This window comes from Triplophysa rosa, linkage group LG13, assembly GCF_024868665.1.
Source record: "Triplophysa rosa linkage group LG13, Trosa_1v2, whole genome shotgun sequence".
NCBI classification, from domain to species: domain Eukaryota; kingdom Metazoa; phylum Chordata; class Actinopteri; order Cypriniformes; family Nemacheilidae; genus Triplophysa; species Triplophysa rosa.
The window spans coordinates 2564356-2582541 of NC_079902.1; the positions used below are offsets into that span (position 1 = coordinate 2564356).

The 18186-nt window shown below is 37.5% G+C and overlaps 1 protein-coding gene across 5 annotated transcripts in view; it reads left to right on the top strand.

Annotated features, from left to right (window-relative positions):
- Positions 1 to 18186, top strand: part of rps6kal (ribosomal protein S6 kinase a, like) — a 128101-nt gene that overhangs the window by 11945 nt on the left and 97970 nt on the right. The window contains exons 2-3 of one of the 5 annotated variants that reach the window (XM_057349128.1): positions 2579 to 2695; positions 17091 to 17128. In XM_057349128.1, the coding sequence (XP_057205111.1) occupies positions 2592 to 2695; positions 17091 to 17128 (142 nt within the window). In that variant the 5' untranslated portion in view covers positions 2579 to 2591. Of the gene's footprint in view, positions 1 to 2578; positions 2701 to 15103; positions 16923 to 17090; positions 17129 to 18186 lie in introns of those variants that run through there. The other 4 variants (XM_057349127.1, XM_057349131.1, XM_057349130.1 and 1 more) reach the window with 4 other exon arrangements.

The window sequence follows — 18186 nt, forward strand, 5'->3', positions numbered from 1 at the left end:
CTTTTCATCTTCTCTCATCATCCGCGGCTACATCCACTCTGGTTAACTGACGGGCCTATATGCTCCTCACCTCTCTGTCTGACTGCAGCACACGCATTTTCACACGTACACACCAGAGGTTGCGCTAGACTTTTTATTGTCCGTCATTTTGACTGACAGGCTCGTAAAAAATCCGTCATAATCTATTATTACCCGTCACTATGGTGCAAGGTGGCGTTAGGTGGTAATTAGTATGTTCGTGACGTCATCACGCTGTACTTGCGTCTCGGAACTTGTTGTATTTTAATACAACTGAATGCCCAATAAAGCCGTTGTTGTTTATATTCATCTATATATTTAATGTTTTAATGTTTATGTTCATATGTGATTCGATCTGGGAAAACCCAACACATGGTGCAAATTTATATATTACAGTTTTTCATACCAAGCCCTTTCCAAATCAGTTTTTATTTTGCTCATTGTATGTATGTAACAAAAGTTATGGCTGAGGTCTGCTGAAGCGCTATGATTTTCAGGAACGGAATTTGGAGGAAAATGGGTTTAAAGTTAAGTGATGAAAATAAAAGCACAACAGTCCAGTATCACAAGTAAAAGTCACTTTACAGTGGTGAAAGACTTACTCTAATAACAATTTAATAAAAAAACATTTCCTAGTGTTGAAGTCTATAAAAATACTGTACAAAACCGTTTGAATAAAGGTGCAGGGCACACTTAAAGAACGAGAGCTCTGCCGTTATCACTACATGAGGAAACTAGCAAACATTACGGACAACAACTAATAAGCAGTGAAGCAAGTTTTACCTTGTTTATCATGTGCATAGTGTCTGGACTTTTGATCATCCCTTGTATGTTTTGCGATCGCGGTCCGGCTCGCATGAGCAGCGATAACTCTCGGTGCTGCAGACGATCCGCCATCTCACGAAAACATTGTATGAAAAAAAGCATGCCGTAGTTTACACAGGACTGGCGGGAAATGTGCATTGATACTCCTTCATTCTTCATGTTATGTAGTTTACTTTGATAGGTGAACTGTCTTTCCCGCGTCCCAGCGCGACATCCGACGGGTTTTCTCAGATCACATCACATATGTCTAGTCGGTAACAATGACGGGTGAAAACACGCACGTCCCTTCGCGAGCATATCACGCTCTAATGAAGGGAAACGGGGAGTTACAAATTGCCATCATTGTAATCCGTCAAAATAGCTGACGGACGGACGGCCTTCAGATTTTTCCGTCACTGGTAAACATTTTTTGTCAATGACAGAGAATTTTCGGTTAACACGACCTCTGGTACACACACTTACAGGTAAATCTGGACCACGGCCAATCAGAGGGGCGGTCCGCCCTTCACTATCTCTGATTTGTTTAGACCACGATATGGGCCTAATGTGTGTCTGTTGTTGAATCACAGGGAGACTTTCAGAGTCGCGGAGACTTTTTTTCTCCCTCGAACGGCTGGTTGCACCGGTGCAACCTCAGATTTTTCTTAGTCGCACCATTGAGAAATCAAGTAGCATGTGCGACCAAATTGGTCGCACTCTAGAGCCCTGCAGTATACCAAATAACAAAGGTTACTTATAGAACTTATAAGTTCAACTTTGAACCTTTTTAATTATTAGAAGTTCATATTTGAACTTTAAAGTTATTTTTCTAACTCTAAAGGTTCAATCTCTTCTAAGAGTGTAGAGAACTGATCAGTGATAATCCATGACATTGTGGACGCAAAGAAACAGCTGACACACAGTATGAAAACAAGATAATTTATGCTTTAATACCAAGGTCTATCAGAATACTCTGAGTACTTCTTTTTTGCTGAAATATCTTTAAAGGGATAGTTTACCCAAAAATGAAAATTCTGTCAACATTTACTCACCCTCGGATTGTTTCAAACCTGTATATTTTTTTTGTTCTGGTAAACTCAAAGGAATTTATCTGGAAGAATGTCAGTAACCAAACAAATCTCATCTGCCATTGACTCCCTTTGTATTTATATTCCCTACTATGGCAGTAAATGGGGGATGAGATCTGTTTGGTTACTGACATTCTTCCAAATATGCTAAAATCAGTATCTTTGTAATAATAGGCAAGCAAACCAATATCACCGATTTTCTGTTAGTTTTGAACGGCTTGTCTGACATTCAGCATTACCCCGATGATCAAAATGATTTTGCTGCCATGAGAGACATTGATTCTCTATTGATTCCATGTCAGTTTGATATACAGTAAATATGTGTGTATGTGTGTGTGTGCGCGTGTGTGCGCGTGCACTATATGTAATATAATGGACACTATACTTTACATCATGAGTTGAGTTTAAATCAAGACTTTAACATGTTACTGCCAATAAATAACACACATAAACACTGGTTGTAAATTATAACATTTTTAACCTTTCTCCAGATGCATTTAAAACCCCAACTTTCCTTTAAAAGCTTATTTCTGTTCTGCTTTTAAATTATGTGATTAATCATTCACTAATTCACAAGCATATATACTGTAGGTCTGTCTTGTTTATGTTTTAATGATGTGTGTTGTATTGCTTTGTGTGATCTTTGATATGAGAGTAAATTTGTTTAGTTCTTACTAGGTTATGTTTACAGAGGAGGACGTGAAATTCTACCTTGCAGAGTTGGCCCTTGCATTGGATCATCTACACAACCTAGGCATCGTTTACAGAGACCTGAAACCTGAGAAGTAAAGTATTACTCACAGCATTTCTCTCTCCCTGTCACTTTAGTGTTGATTTAGGTTTAGAAACCCAAACTAAAGGGGTATATGACAGTAGGATTACTCTTTAATAGGGGTGTGACGAGACACTTATCCCACAAGACACGAGACTGAGTTCACGTGAATGAGACGAGATTTTTAGACTTTTTTTAAAGAAATACTCAATGATGAAACTGTGGAGGGCAGATATAATCATGTGGAGTTAAACAGTGTCCCTGAAGGGTAATTTTATTCACACATGCACCGTGTTAAGAGAAGACAGTGAGTAGATTTTGTGGGGAATTAGCTCCGTCCATGGTGTGGGGTGAATCCTCTTCGCCTCGTGCTCCGGAAGTGGTGAGAAAGTGTTGTGGTGAAAATAACGATCTTGTAGTTCAAAAAATCTCTCAGACAAAGAAGTTCCAGGTGTCAAGGAGTTAACTTTATTTGCTCGAGCCAAACAAAGTGAGATGTTCCAAGTCATCTAAAAACCAAGTGTTTTCAGTTTACAGTTATAGTAAAACTTCTGAAAGGTGGTCCTTTCTAAAACCAATCAGGCAGATTCCCGTTATCTCTTATTTTTATTAACCAATTGTTGATTTTCTGCCACCAATATTTCCCAGGCAACAAGGTGCATATTTATTCGTGGTAGGCTGGCTATTACCAAATTTTTTAAATATATTTTTATATATCCTCGCCCACCACAATTATGTCATGGTCATCATGACCTGTTTCCTTTTCTTCACCTCCTTCTCTTGTCTTTATCTGTGGCAAAACTGTGGCTTTGCTCAATGTAGATTGTAGTCATAGTAACGGGGTGGAACATGCCCAGATTTGGTCATACTGTAGGGTTGGGGCCGGAAAAAGTCCCCAGATTTCATAAATTTCACTGCCAGACATCAAAAACACAGCTGTGCAGGGTGCTTTTCAGAATCTCATACAAATGTGTTTAAAACGAAGAGCAATACATAGTGAATAATGATCAAAAACATAAAGACATATCATGAAATTCTTCCATATATTCCCCCCTTTGGGGCCCCATACCTTTGGGGCCCCACACCTCCTCATCTTCTGTGATAACTGTTATCACAGTTATTGGCGAAATACCATAACCTCAGGAGACTATAACTAACAGGAATAAAATATGTGTATCATAATTTATACGGTATAAAAGTGCTTAAAATATAACGTAGAATGTGCAATTTATCATTGGTGCCCAAAACTTTTAAATTGTCGTATTACTTAATTGTCAGCAAGCTAGATAAGTAACTGGCCTTTCTCATCTTATATTAGTTATCTCGTACCAAGGATAACGTCTGATTTTAAACCTCTCAATGTTTCTCAGGTCCAAAGACCATTTTACTCCACATTGGCAACAGAATCATTGTAATTATTATCTAGTACTGTGTACATTACCATCTGATATCAATTAATATCATTATATTCAACCAAATGCATATTAGTAAAAAAATCTGTAACAGCACACACATTACCATCAACAACAAGTTGCTCATTTTTGCAAAAATATATTTCTTAATCCAGTACCAATTAAAAGTCTCTGATTCAACCCCCTTTTTTATCAAAGTCCCAGTTAGAAAAGTGATTTTTTAATCCTTTGTAGATGATATGTCCATCAACGTCATTCTCTGGAATGCACATGCAGCTGGTTTCTTCCACTGTGGCACAAACTTCACCCTGTGCTGCTGTTAGCTGGTCCACGGTTCTGCAGCCATTTAAATGTAATCCTTGTAGTTCGTCTTTGATGCTCTCCATCATGATCCTCATGGCATTCATAAACGAAATCAGTTCATATTTGGTGATTTCCACTTCATGCATTGATGATGTTACACCCAGAGCAGGGCTAAATACTTTTGAATGCTTTTCAGCCAATGTCCTTACACAATGATTTTTCAGCACAGGGCTGTCCTGTAGAAAGTTGAAAAATCCTCTTCTTGGCTTTCTTCGCAGCGCACATGATGGATGTGGTATGATGATAGCTCCCCCATGTCGTTGAAGTAGGGCACAGCCCAGTCCAGTTTCTTGGCAGGGATGAGTATATCTGATATTCACACAGCCAGTGATCGTCTTCCGCTACTCCTGTGCGCTTTTCATCAGAAACATGTACTGTGCACATCTGGATTTGCAGTCTTTATCTTTGTGGGTCAGATATAGACTGCAGTATTCCCTCAGTCGTCTCAGCCCACAAACATCCCAGGCAGCACTTACATGCCATGAAATTAGTGTCTTTCTCCCCGTAGATCGTAGAACATTACTTTCTTGGCATCTTTCCCAAATGGTTGGTTCCCGCTGTCCTGCTGTGTCATTGTCTTTAAACATTGCTGCTGATACAGCAAACAAAGTCATTTTGAAGTACTGTGGTCTTGATGTGGCCACCAGTCCCCTCTAGTGACATTGTCAGGGAACTGAGCACACACATAACAGTTCTTTCAGTCATATATCCTTATCCATGCATCTGCAAGCACGTTGATATGGTCGTCGCTGGGATGTCTCTCCTGGTGTGACTTAACGAGGCTGGTCAATGTGGTATCAGTTGAAGTGGCATTGGCAAAGCGTTCATTAGCAATGTCTTTTCTCCCAATTAATGGCAAATCAAGTCAAAATATCAACACACATGTAGTGATCCATAGGCTACAAAGTCCTGGAAGTCTCATAGGATGTCATGGCTGTCTCTGTTGCTCCTTATCTGCATGTTGTTTTAGTTCAAAGGGTGAAAAACTGTGGCGTATCCCCAGATGTCGCTTTCAAACTTAGCACTTTTAACAATCAGTTCTCTTGTCGCTCTGTATATTTGAGAGTTGGCTTAGTTTTTCCAAATATGATGATCTGTGGAAGTCCTAGCTGCAGAATTCCTCCTAGTTTTTCTCAAGAAGACTGCTTAATAATCCTCCTTATTGTTCTGCTGTGCACCTCTTCAAGCTGCCGTAGTTGGTGCAAAAGAATGCTTGCTGGAACTCAATGTTTTCAAATCTGGCAACACTTGTTCAAACTCTAAAATAGCTGTGATCATGTCAAGGGCTTATAAAACATAACATTATTTACTTTTCAATGAATAATCACCTTTTTCTTTTAGAATGGGGGGTTGTCAAAATATCAAAAGATCTTCCCAAAAAAAAAAAAAAATATCCTGCACTTTCTCCCATATTATTCAAACATTCAACAAAATATAGAGTGAAAGAAAATTGGCACCCTGCACAACTCATACATTCAGTATCATGGCTTCGTATATCCTTTTTTATTTTTTTCCCAAAGATCATAAGGCCATCAGGGCCATGTCATAAATCTAGGCCTGCTTGAAGTTATATCTGCTTACTGTGGCTTGAACTATTATCGATGCAATTATATTTTGACACAACAAAAATCATTCATGTAGTCACCCTCTCAGTGTCTGGAAATGTTTAACAACAAATACATATACACAGGCACCAAGTGCACACACATAGTTACTGTGATATTATCAACAAAGTTGATTGTAGTTCAGTTGAATTGAAATAACTTTGAAGGGGTTATATGCCAAAATAACAAACAGAAAAACAACTATCTGCCTGCCTATCCGGCACTAAAAGGCTTTACTACTCTGCGCTCCCAAAAGAAAATATACACTTACAAAGAAAAATACAATTATACACTGCCTCCCTAAATAAACAAAAACAGAGCGAACAGCAAAACAAAATGTATCAAAAGAAAATGGCAACCCTTTTAATATCCATTCTTAGTGATACATGTCATCAGATATAAAGTTCATTAAATGACTGAACATAAAAAAGAAAAAAATCAAGCTTAACTGTGTTGTATTAAAATATTTAAATTAGATTTGACAAGTATCAAAATCCCCTTTGTTTTGTAGTGCAGCCGTAATCTCAAGCATTACACAGACACTTTGTTTTCTGCAAATAACCAGATTTTGTCTGATTTTCCAGGTTATTTTACTTCAAGGGGGTTTCCAATTGCATCTAGTGCATTCATAAGTAAATTAAAAATCTCTGATGATTGTAATACATAATTATGATAGTATTATTTTCAGTTGTCCAAACAAATATAAATTCAAAACAAGACTTAATTTCATATCCAACCTTAATCTTACTAGGCATATTTCATGGTTGAACAACTGAAGCCAGAGAAACCGGATCTTCACACTGGAAAAATATTTCAGTGCTTAATAAATATCACCAAAATAAACAGCTATATCAACTTAATAAAATCTTTTAAAACCGTTAAAGTGATTTTTCCAGTGGGAGTAAGTCACATTTCCGCATAGCAGAGCTATCCAAAGTGGTGTTCAATGTAAAATAAAATACCAATTAACAAATGGACAAAACAGACAGCAATAAAATAAAAAATTTAAAATGCCAATGAGAAAAGATATGTTTTCATCCTCTATTTAAAAACAGTAATGGAAGATGTAAGATGGGTGTCCAGAAGGAATTGGTTCCACAAACCACGGGCAATGAGAGAGAAAGCTCTGTCTCCCTTAGATTTTAACCGATACCGAGGGACAAATAACAAAACCTTGTCAGTGGATCTTAAAAGTCTGGAAGATGACAAAGGGATAAGAAGATCTTTCAAATAAGATGGTGCTTGTTCATTAAAAACTTTAAAACCAAACAACAGAATCTTGAACTGAACTTTAGTTGAATATCATGAAAATCCACTGTTTATATGCATTTGTTAAAATTAAAATGACCTAAAAATTAAATTATGATCCAAATTATGTTTCTGTCTGTGATTAGTTCTGCTTAGAATATAGAATGTATATCTTGAACAGGATATAAATGTAAAACAAACCAAAATAAGCCACTTAAACATTTTCTCAATTGCTTTTGTTTATGGCCTTTGTCATGATTATAGTAAGCTATATCTGAGCCATAAATGTGCTCATATGGAATGTATTAATGCATTATTGTGTCAGGTCAGGTGACAGAAGCAGTCCTATCATGCTGTGGAGAGTCAGGGTCACAGGTGATTAGGCTTTTAAAACATGATTATGTTATTTGTTGTGCATTATATTACAGTTACAACAAGGTTGCACTGTTATAGAGGTCTATTAAGCACTCAGTCATACATGCAGTAGTTTTAAAAATGTAAGCATAAATATGCATGTACATGAAAAATAGTTTTATCCAGACTGTACATGTAGTTAAACATACAGTAGTTAATACAGAGTGGCTAATTGTATATTCTGGTTTATTTCTAAGAAAACTGATCTTGTTGTAGACAGCAATAGACAGTGTAGCAATGAGAGTGACAACAATGTGTAGAAAACCATTTCAAATCAAACTTATTTTAAGTATTATTAAATTAATATATTGTTTAATACTGTAAGTCAAGTAAACGGCACTAAACTTTAGTGACAATGCGGCTCTGCAGACCAATTTTATATTCCCACCAATGTCAAAATCCGGGTCTATCGTGCAACACTATATCGAACACTTTCAACAAAGCAGACACAATCCAGATTAAAAAGGTTCTAACAAATTAGCTGTATTTAAAAACGGGGTCAATTGTGACAGCATGACTTTCTAAAAGTTTTGAGAGAAAAGATAACTTAGATACAGGTCAAAAGTTATTAAAGCAGCTTTCATGCAAACCTTGCTTCTTAACCAAAGGCTGAACAACTGCATGCTTAAAGCAGTTCGGAACCAAACCAGTGCCCAAAGATGAGTTAATCAACAGCTAGACACTTGGGCCGATTACTGGGAATGCTGCTTTTATCATATCTGATGGAAAAACATCGAGTGACGAGGTGGTTGCCTTCATCTTGCTAACAAGATCAGAAGGTTCCATTAAAGAAACATGTTGGAAATTGTAAAAGATAAATGGACTGGACAGCAAGTTCAAAGACAGGTCTGGGAGCTGTGAGACGAAAGAAGAACAGATAGCACTCACTTTATCCACAAAAAATGTAAAAAATTCTCACAGAGCTCAGCTGACGGCTCCCTAAAAAACTGGGATTTCAGATTAATTACTGAATGTATTGTTGACAATAAAGTCCTAGGTCTATGAAAGTGTGTAGAAATCAGGTCAGGTCAGGTATTTTGATCTAGCTGACTTTGCTGCTCTCTGAAATTTAACAAGATTAAGGGAGCTATTAGAACATTTATTAAAAATCTTGACGTGAAACATGACGTCCCAATATTTAACAAACCCTTTATTACACAATTAGATCAAATTGACTCACTGTGAAATGTGTACATTTACTGTATACCATTCATCATGAATTGCAGTGGCCAACTGTCTTTCACACTTGGGCAGTTCCCCATATCATGTGTCAGTCTGGTGGTGTCCACTCCACAATTGTGAAGTCGACTGTTGGTAAAGCCGCCTCAGGAACTATTGGTCATGGGGCTTCCTTATTCTCTTGAGGTCCTTGTCTGTGCTACTGTGAATACATAGCTTCATAAACACAACAATTAATTGTCTCATATAAATTCTTAGTTCAATCTTGCAACCGTTCCAAAAAATGTCCTTCAATAACGTAATGGCATTACTCTGCCTGTAAGCATTTAATAAAGCTTAAGTTTGTAATTCTGTTGGTTTACATATGATGGTTCATTAAAGAGCTATTTAGAAGGTGCACCTCTCAAAAACATACATTATAGATGTTTAATTATTATTTGGAGCATAAGGATTACTAGATAAGGGGTTTAGAATAAACACAAAATTCTCTCTTCTTTTGTCTGTATTTATGTTCAAATCCAACCCACTTCATATTTCAGGTACTCTTTAAATATCTTACATTTAAAGGCTGTTATTATTCAAAGATCATACAATCCTTATCACTAGTGTTAACATAATTCATTATAGGCTTAATATGAAAAAATACGCATTGTGCATAAACAATTTCCAAATAACGTTTAATTATATTATAATTTTTTATCAATATGTCTTAAGCAATATATGAATAATCATGATAATAAATGCAAACTATGTTAGTATTATTATCTAAATTAATTTATTTTTTATACTAGGACGTCCATAAACCTAAATAAAAATAATAAACAGTGAAAATAAAATTATTGGAATAAGTCAAAACTCACATCAACTGTTTCTTTTCTCTTTTCACTCGCTCGCTCGCGCACACACACAAACACAAACACACAGAGCCCCTCTGGCTCTCCCTCGCTCTCTTAACCACTCCTTTAACTCCGCACACACACAGAGGCCTTATACACCAAACCTCTCCTTCTCACACGGTAATCACCTGAACGTCTCATGCACTCTCACACTCTCTCACACACACACACCTTTCTACGAGAACCAACAGCATTCAGGGTTTACCTTTAGCAGATCGCACAAAACACTACTATATAAGCAAAACGCTCAACTTATTTTCAGGGCCCTTATTTTGTGCAGTCAGCTGTTTGGTTCACCCGTCACGGCCATCAGCCTCCTGCCCTCTTGCCTGGATCACATCCAGGGGGGTATTATTAGATATATTATATCGGTATGAGCAGACTTCGTTCATGTAGTGTTTCAACACTCCTACTCTACAACAATTCTTTACAATCTCCTCCCACTGAATGTAAGGTCACTCCCACTGGGCAGAGTCTAAATTTCGAATCTCTGTCAGTTGATTCAGGTGCCAGTATTTTCTTTCTTCTGTTAGATTCTTTTCTATCCCCTCTGCATCAGTGTATGTCGCCTCCTCCCAAAAGTGATTATTAATTCCCTTAGTCTCAGACAGCACTTTTGCTATGGTCTGTATTCTAGCCTGAAAAGCTATGCTTCTCTGATAAGCGAGGCCTGGACCCTCTTCAGCCATGCAAATGGTAACTCGGTGAACTGAAACAAAATAAAGCAAAAGTCACTAATGGGGAAGAAAGTATCAATCATAAAACTTAAAAATTAATCGATTATCATAAAAAATCAATAATGGGACAGAAGCTTCAAAATCATGGGTCTTAATCAATTGATCTTCTATTATTAATAATGAAAAAGAAAAATCTCAAAACTTCAAACTTAAAAGTCAATAACTCAATAAACTGAAATAAAACAATAAAATAAAAGTTACTATTGGGGAAGGGAAGTCTCAAAACATGAAACTGAAAAAAAGTAATCTATAAAAATCAATGCTAAGGAAGAAAAGTCTTAAAACAATAAACTAAAAAAATATATTTATAATTAAAACCAATAAAGAAAAAGTTTCAAAATATGAACTTAAAACTACTCTTATGATTAAAAAAAGAAAAATTCAGCTATCGTATCCTTTATAAGCCAATATGCTTAGAGAAAAAAGTCTTAGTATTCATTGACTTAAGAGTACATGCATCGTATTGTGACCATGGGTGATTTGTTCCTGTGTTGGCTCTCACACAGCGTTTCAGCTGTGATCGTTCCTAATTTATCACCATCTTTTTCTGGGCGTTTCCTATGCGGGCTCTAGCAAGACAATGTCCTGGTCGTCCCGTATACACCCTTTTTTTTTTTTTTTTTACTGTGGTCACAATGTTTCAACATGCAATATCAGTCTTTTGAATATTTTCCATAATGCAATCTTTTATTCAATGCAAAAAACACTCAAAAAACATTATCATAACAGTTTTGAAACTCATTTTCTTTAGAAGAAAATATTATTGTAGAGGATACGCAACTTGTATTTCCTATCAAAAATCTCCCATTGTTCCTCTGTGCTCATTCACGCCTGGTTAAACACTCACACACACTTCCTGGGAATGTGGCCAACAATTCCCTCCCTTACAAGTTCTCCAGCTAGGCTGGATACACAAAACGTTACATAGACAGTATAAACAGACAAGACCCAGGTTTAATTCTACATCTATACGCAATTCCTCTCTGCGTAAAATAAATATGTCTTGTTCATCTCAAGACAGCCTTATTCATCACAAGGCACGCAATTCCTCTCTGCGTATTCTAAATCTCTTAACGCAATTCATCTCTGCGTAGTCTATATCTCTTAAGGCAATTCATCTCTGCGTAGTCTATATCTCTTAACGCAATTCATCTCTGCGTAGTCTATATCTCTTAACGCAATTCATCTCTGCGTAGTCTATATCTCTTAAAGCCCTCTGTGGGCTAAACTAAATCTACAGGCAGTTACTGCACACTCATTCATCTATTCTCATTCATACTTCTCTCGTTGAGATCCGGGACCCTCCTGCACTTTTAGTAAATTAATTTGATTTCTTTTTAGGAGAGGCTTTTTATAGACACCAACTCTACCCAGAACTCACCTCCAGCAGACCACACAGATGTTAAATCTAAACTATAAGCAAAAGTATGCTCACCTATAATGCGCGCTTGATCTGTGTAGTCAGCCGGATGGTATGCCTTCGGGTGTTGTCAGATGTCTTCAGCCTCTTTCCAACTCCTGGCTGGCTCGCCAAATATGTTGTGGTGAAAATAACGATCTTGTAGTTCAAAAAATCTCTCAGACAAAGAAAGTCCAGGTGTCAAGGAGTTAACTTTATTTGCTCAAGCCAAACAAAGTGAGATGTTCCAAGTCATCTAAAAACCAAGTGTTTTCAGTCTACAGTTATAGTAAAACTTCTGAAAGGTGGTCCTTTCTAAAACCAATCAGGTTGATTCCCGTTATCTCTTATTTTTATTAACCAATTGTTGATTTTCTGCCACCAATATATCCCAGGCAACAAGGTGCGTATTTATTCGTGGTAGGCTGGCTATTACCTAATTTTTTAAATATATTTTTATATATCCTCGCCCACCACAATTATATCATGGTCATCATGACCTGTTTCCTTTTCTTCACCTCCTTCTCTTGTCTTTATCTGTGGCAAAACTGTGGCCTTGCTCAATGTAGATTGTAGTCATAGAAACGGAACATGCCCAGATTTGGTCATACTGTAGGGTTGGGGCCAGAAAAAGTCCCCAGATTTCATAAACACTGCCAGACATCAAAAACACAGCTGTGCAGGGTGCTTTTCAGAATCTCATACAAATGTGTTTAAAATGAAGAGCAATACATAGTGAATAATGATCAAAAACATAAAGACATATCATGAAATTCCTCCATAAAAGTCTGCCGTGTGCTTGTGAAGGAGCCTGCCGATCATCACTCGCTCTCTGTGGTGAACAAGGAAACAAAGTGTTAGAGATTCATTGACGTGGAGTGCTACTCGCCTTTCTCCTTCCATCTTCTGGCTTATATCCGGTAAGTTTGATAGAAGTCAGCTGTGGACTGATCGGCAGGCGGTTGTGTGTAATTTGGCGGTTTCTATGGTGACGCTGATTGCGCACCGGTGTGCTCGCCACAAAATATATAGGAGAAAATAGTCTCTTCACCTTAAAAACAAAATGCAAAAAATGTAGGCATTAAAAAATCACCTTTTACTTTATGAAACAAATTACACTTCTATTTTAATGAATTGTATTATGCAGTAATAAACGATATGGAAACACTTCAAAAGGTTTTGTCACAAACTCACCTGACAGGCAGTAATTGCACAAAAAGTATGCTTTGTTTTCTTAACAGGTGCAGCTTTTAGTAAAGAGCTGTGGCTGTTTTCTTTATGTGCTTTTTGCATAGTGCTCTTGTTAGCAGAGGTGGCAATCATATCACACTGTCAATCCTCCTTCCTCCACTGACTGAACCCTCATAGCCTTCAGAGAAACAGTTAAAACTACATAAACACATCATGTTTTATGCTAACATTGCACATATGTAAGAGACAGATGATCCATTTTTGAAGAGGTTTGCCTGTGAATGTATTTAAAATAACGTAATGTGAAATTGCAATTGCTATACTGTACTTGTGGTACAGTACGATACTGACAGTGCGAACCGCCGTAAAAACACTACTGCTATGCGCGACGCGCTGCGGACGCGAAAGACTCACGCGAATGTTGAAACCATCCAACTAGTGCGTTTACATAGAGAAACGGTGTGAAAGTAGCGCTGTGGAATGGAAAATCACGTTGTCTTTATGAATGGCCGGGCCGGTCACTGTAGCTCACAGCAGCACGCACATACTTTGTACAGTTATTAGCGTGTTCTGTATAGTAATGATAACAGGTCGCACCACAACACATGCACTCACACAAATGCCCCAAATATATTTTGAGGTCGCACAGGTTAAATTTAGGGAGCATATGCGACTAAAATGGTTGCAATTTAGAGCCCAGCACTCCATAATGCCAATTGCGTCAGGATATTGTGTTCTCGCGAGACCAGTCGGATCTTGCGAGACACATCGGATCTCGCGAGTGCCACCAGATCTCGTCACACCCCTACTCTTAATTGTTTTTTTTCTTTCTCTTTAATGTTGATCTTTTACACAGAAACATGTTTGTTTATATTCTTTATGAAAAAAAGATATATGTAACTGAACTGATGTTCAAAATTATAATTAGTGCTGTCCCTATTGATTATTTTGGAAATGGAGTACCAAACGTTTTCCAATAAAACTGTGAAACACCATTACTTGAGTCAAAATTGTATTTGTGTAGCATTCCTTTGCAAAACATACAGTATATAATATATTGTATTTTAATGATAAGTGTATATTACAGCTCACATATAGTGCAGGCTCTATGTGGTGTCATGTGCTTGTCAAATTAGCACTTTAACTTGCAACTGTTAACAGCTTTACACAGCTGTTTATGTTCAGAAATATGCGAGGATGTGCTTTCTTGTCTGCAGGTGCACATTGAAAAGAGAGAGAGAGGTGGCACCACTGATGCACTTGTCCTGCTTCTGAAGAAAAATATTTACACAGAGTTGACATTCTTGGTCTTTTGTTGTAGTGAACCAGGCGTCAGCCATTTGGACCAGTACTCGACATGGTTAAATTGTAATATATATTTTTAATTGGACTTGAATTAAATAAAAAATTGTGACAGCCCTAAATATAATTGCAAGGTTTGAAAAACTTAAATTTGTTACATTTAAGATGTTCTTACTATTGTTTAGTTCATGTTTTTATTTATCTGTATTGGAGATATGTGGTCTTAATTTTCAGCATTTTGCTTGATGAAGCTGGACATATCAAGTTAACAGGTACGTACATTTGTCACATTACATCAATTTGCTACTTGTTGAATGTGTGCATGTGGATATCAGACATCATTGGTGTGTATTAAATCACTTATCGGCACTCTGAATGTTCTAAAATCATTAAATTAAATAAATAAGTTATATACACTCATGTACAGTATCTTACAGAAGTGAATACACCCCTCACATTTTTGTAAATATTTTATTATATCTTTTCATGTGACAACACTGAAGAAATTAGACTTTGCTACAATATAAAGTAGTGAGTGTACAGCTTGTATAACAGTGTAAATTTGCTGTCCCCTCAAAATAACTCAACACACAGCCATTAATGTCTAAACCGCTGTNAGGGTGCTTTTCAGAATCTCATACAAATGTGTTTAAAACGAAGAGCAATACATAGTGAATAATGATCAAAAACATAAAGACATATCATGAAATTCCTCCATAAAAGTCTGCCGTGTGCTTGTGAAGGAGCCTGCCGATCATCACTCGCTCTCTGTGGTGAACAAGGAAACAAAGTGTTAGAGATTCATTGACGTGGAGTGCTACTCGCCTTTCTCCTTCCATCTTCTGGCTTATATCCGGTAAGTTTGATAGAAGTCAGCTGTGGACTGATCGGCAGGCGGTTGTGTGTAATTTGGCGGTTTCTATGGTGACGCTGATTGCGCACCGGTGTGCTCGCCACAAAATATATAGGAGAAAATAGTCTCTTCACCTTAAAAACAAAATGCAAAAAATGTAGGCATTAAAAAATCACCTTTTACTTTATGAAACAAATTACACTTCTATTTTAATGAATTGTATTATGCAGTAATAAACGATATGGAAACACTTCAAAAGGTTTTGTCACAAACTCACCTGACAGGCAGTAATTGCACAAAAAGTATGCTTTGTTTTCTTAACAGGTGCAGCTTTTAGTAAAGAGCTGTGGCTGTTTTCTTTATGTGCTTTTTGCATAGTGCTCTTGTTAGCAGAGGTGGCAATCATATCACACTGTCAATCCTCCTTCCTCCACTGACTGAACCCTCATAGCCTTCAGAGAAACAGTTAAAACTACATAAACACATCATGTTTTATGCTAACATTGCACATATGTAAGAGACAGATGATCCATTTTTGAAGAGGTTTGCCTGTGAATGTATTTAAAATAACGTAATGTGAAATTGCAATTGCTATACTGTACTTGTGGTACAGTACGCTACTGACAGTGCGAACCGCCGTAAAAACACTACTGCTATGCGCGACGCGCTGCGGACGCGAAAGACTCACGCGAATGTTGAAACCATCCAACTAGTGCGTTTACATAGAGAAACGGTGTGAAAGTAGCGCTGTGGAATGGAAAATCACGTTGTCTTTATGAATGGCCGGGCCGGTCACTGTAGCTCACAGCAGCACGCACATACTTTGTACAGTTATTAGCGTGTTCTGTATAGTAATGATAACAGGTCGCACCACAACACATGCACTCACACAAATGCCCCAAATATATTTTGAGGTCGCACAGGTTAAATTTAGGGAGCATATGCGACTAAAATGGTTGCAATTTAGAGCCCAGCACTCCATAATGCCAATTGCGTCAGGATATTGTGTTCTCGCGAGACCAGTCGGATCTTGCGAGACACATCGGATCTCGCGAGTGCCACCAGATCTCGTCACACCCCTACTCTTAATTGTTTTTTTTCTTTCTCTTTAATGTTGATCTTTTACACAGAAACATGTTTGTTTATATTCTTTATGAAAAAAAGATATATGTAACTGAACTGATGTTCAAAATTATAATTAGTGCTGTCCCTATTGATTATTTTGGAAATGGAGTACCAAACGTTTTCCAATAAAACTGTGAAACACCATTACTTGAGTCAAAATTGTATTTGTGTAGCATTCCTTTGCAAAACATACAGTATATAATATATTGTATTTTAATGATAAGTGTATATTACAGCTCACATATAGTGCAGGCTCTATGTGGTGTCATGTGCTTGTCAAATTAGCACTTTAACTTGCAACTGTTAACAGCTTTACACAGCTGTTTATGTTCAGAAATATGCGAGGATGTGCTTTCTTGTCTGCAGGTGCACATTGAAAAGAGAGAGAGAGGTGGCACCACTGATGCACTTGTCCTGCTTCTGAAGAAAAATATTTACACAGAGTTGACATTCTTGGTCTTTTGTTGTAGTGAACCAGGCGTCAGCCATTTGGACCAGTACTCGACATGGTTAAATTGTAATATATATTTTTAATTGGACTTGAATTAAATAAAAAATTGTGACAGCCCTAAATATAATTGCAAGGTTTGAAAAACTTAAATTTGTTACATTTAAGATGTTCTTACTATTGTTTAGTTCATGTTTTTATTTATCTGTATTGGAGATATGTGGTCTTAATTTTCAGCATTTTGCTTGATGAAGCTGGACATATCAAGTTAACAGGTACGTACATTTGTCACATTACATCAATTTGCTACTTGTTGAATGTGTGCATGTGGATATCAGACATCATTGGTGTGTATTAAATCACTTATCGGCACTCTGAATGTTCTAAAATCATTAAATTAAATAAATAAGTTATATACACTCATGTACAGTATCTTACAGAAGTGAATACACCCCTCACATTTTTGTAAATATTTTATTATATCTTTTCATGTGACAACACTGAAGAAATTAGACTTTGCTACAATATAAAGTAGTGAGTGTACAGCTTGTATAACAGTGTAAATTTGCTGTCCCCTCAAAATAACTCAACACACAGCCATTAATGTCTAAACCGCTGTGTGAGTACACCCCTAAGTGGAAATGTCCAAATTGGGCCCAATTAGCCATTTTCCCTCCCCGGTGTCATGTGGTTCATTAGTGTTACAAGGTCTAAGGTGTGAATGGGCAGCAGGTTTGTTAAATTTGGTGTTATCGCTCTCACTCTCTCATACTGGTCACTGGAAGTTCAACATGGCCAGAGGTTGTCTTTGGGAAATAGATGTATGAGTGCTGCCAGCATTGCTGCAGAGGTTGAAGGGGTGGGGGGTCAGCCTGTCAGTGCTCAGACCATATGCCGCACACTGCATCAAATTGGTCTGCATGGCTGTCGTCCCAGAAGGAAGCCTCTTCTAAAGATGATGCAGAAGAAGACAAGCAGACTAAGGACATGGATTAGTGGAACCATGTCATGTGGTCTGATGAGACCAATATAAACTTATTTGTTTCAGATGGTGTCAAGCGTGTGTGGCGGCAACCAAGTGAGGAGTACAAAGACAAGTGTGTCTTGCCTACAGTCAAGCATGGTGGTGCGAGTGTCATGGTCTGGAGATGCACGAGTGCTGCCGGCACTGGGGAGCTACAGTTCATTGAGGGAACCATGAATGCCAACATGTACTGTGACATACTGAAGCAGAGCATGATCCCCTCCCTTCGGAGACTGAGCCGCAGGGAAGTAATTCCAACATGATAACGACCCCAAACATACCTCCAAGATGACCAGTGCCTTGCTAAAG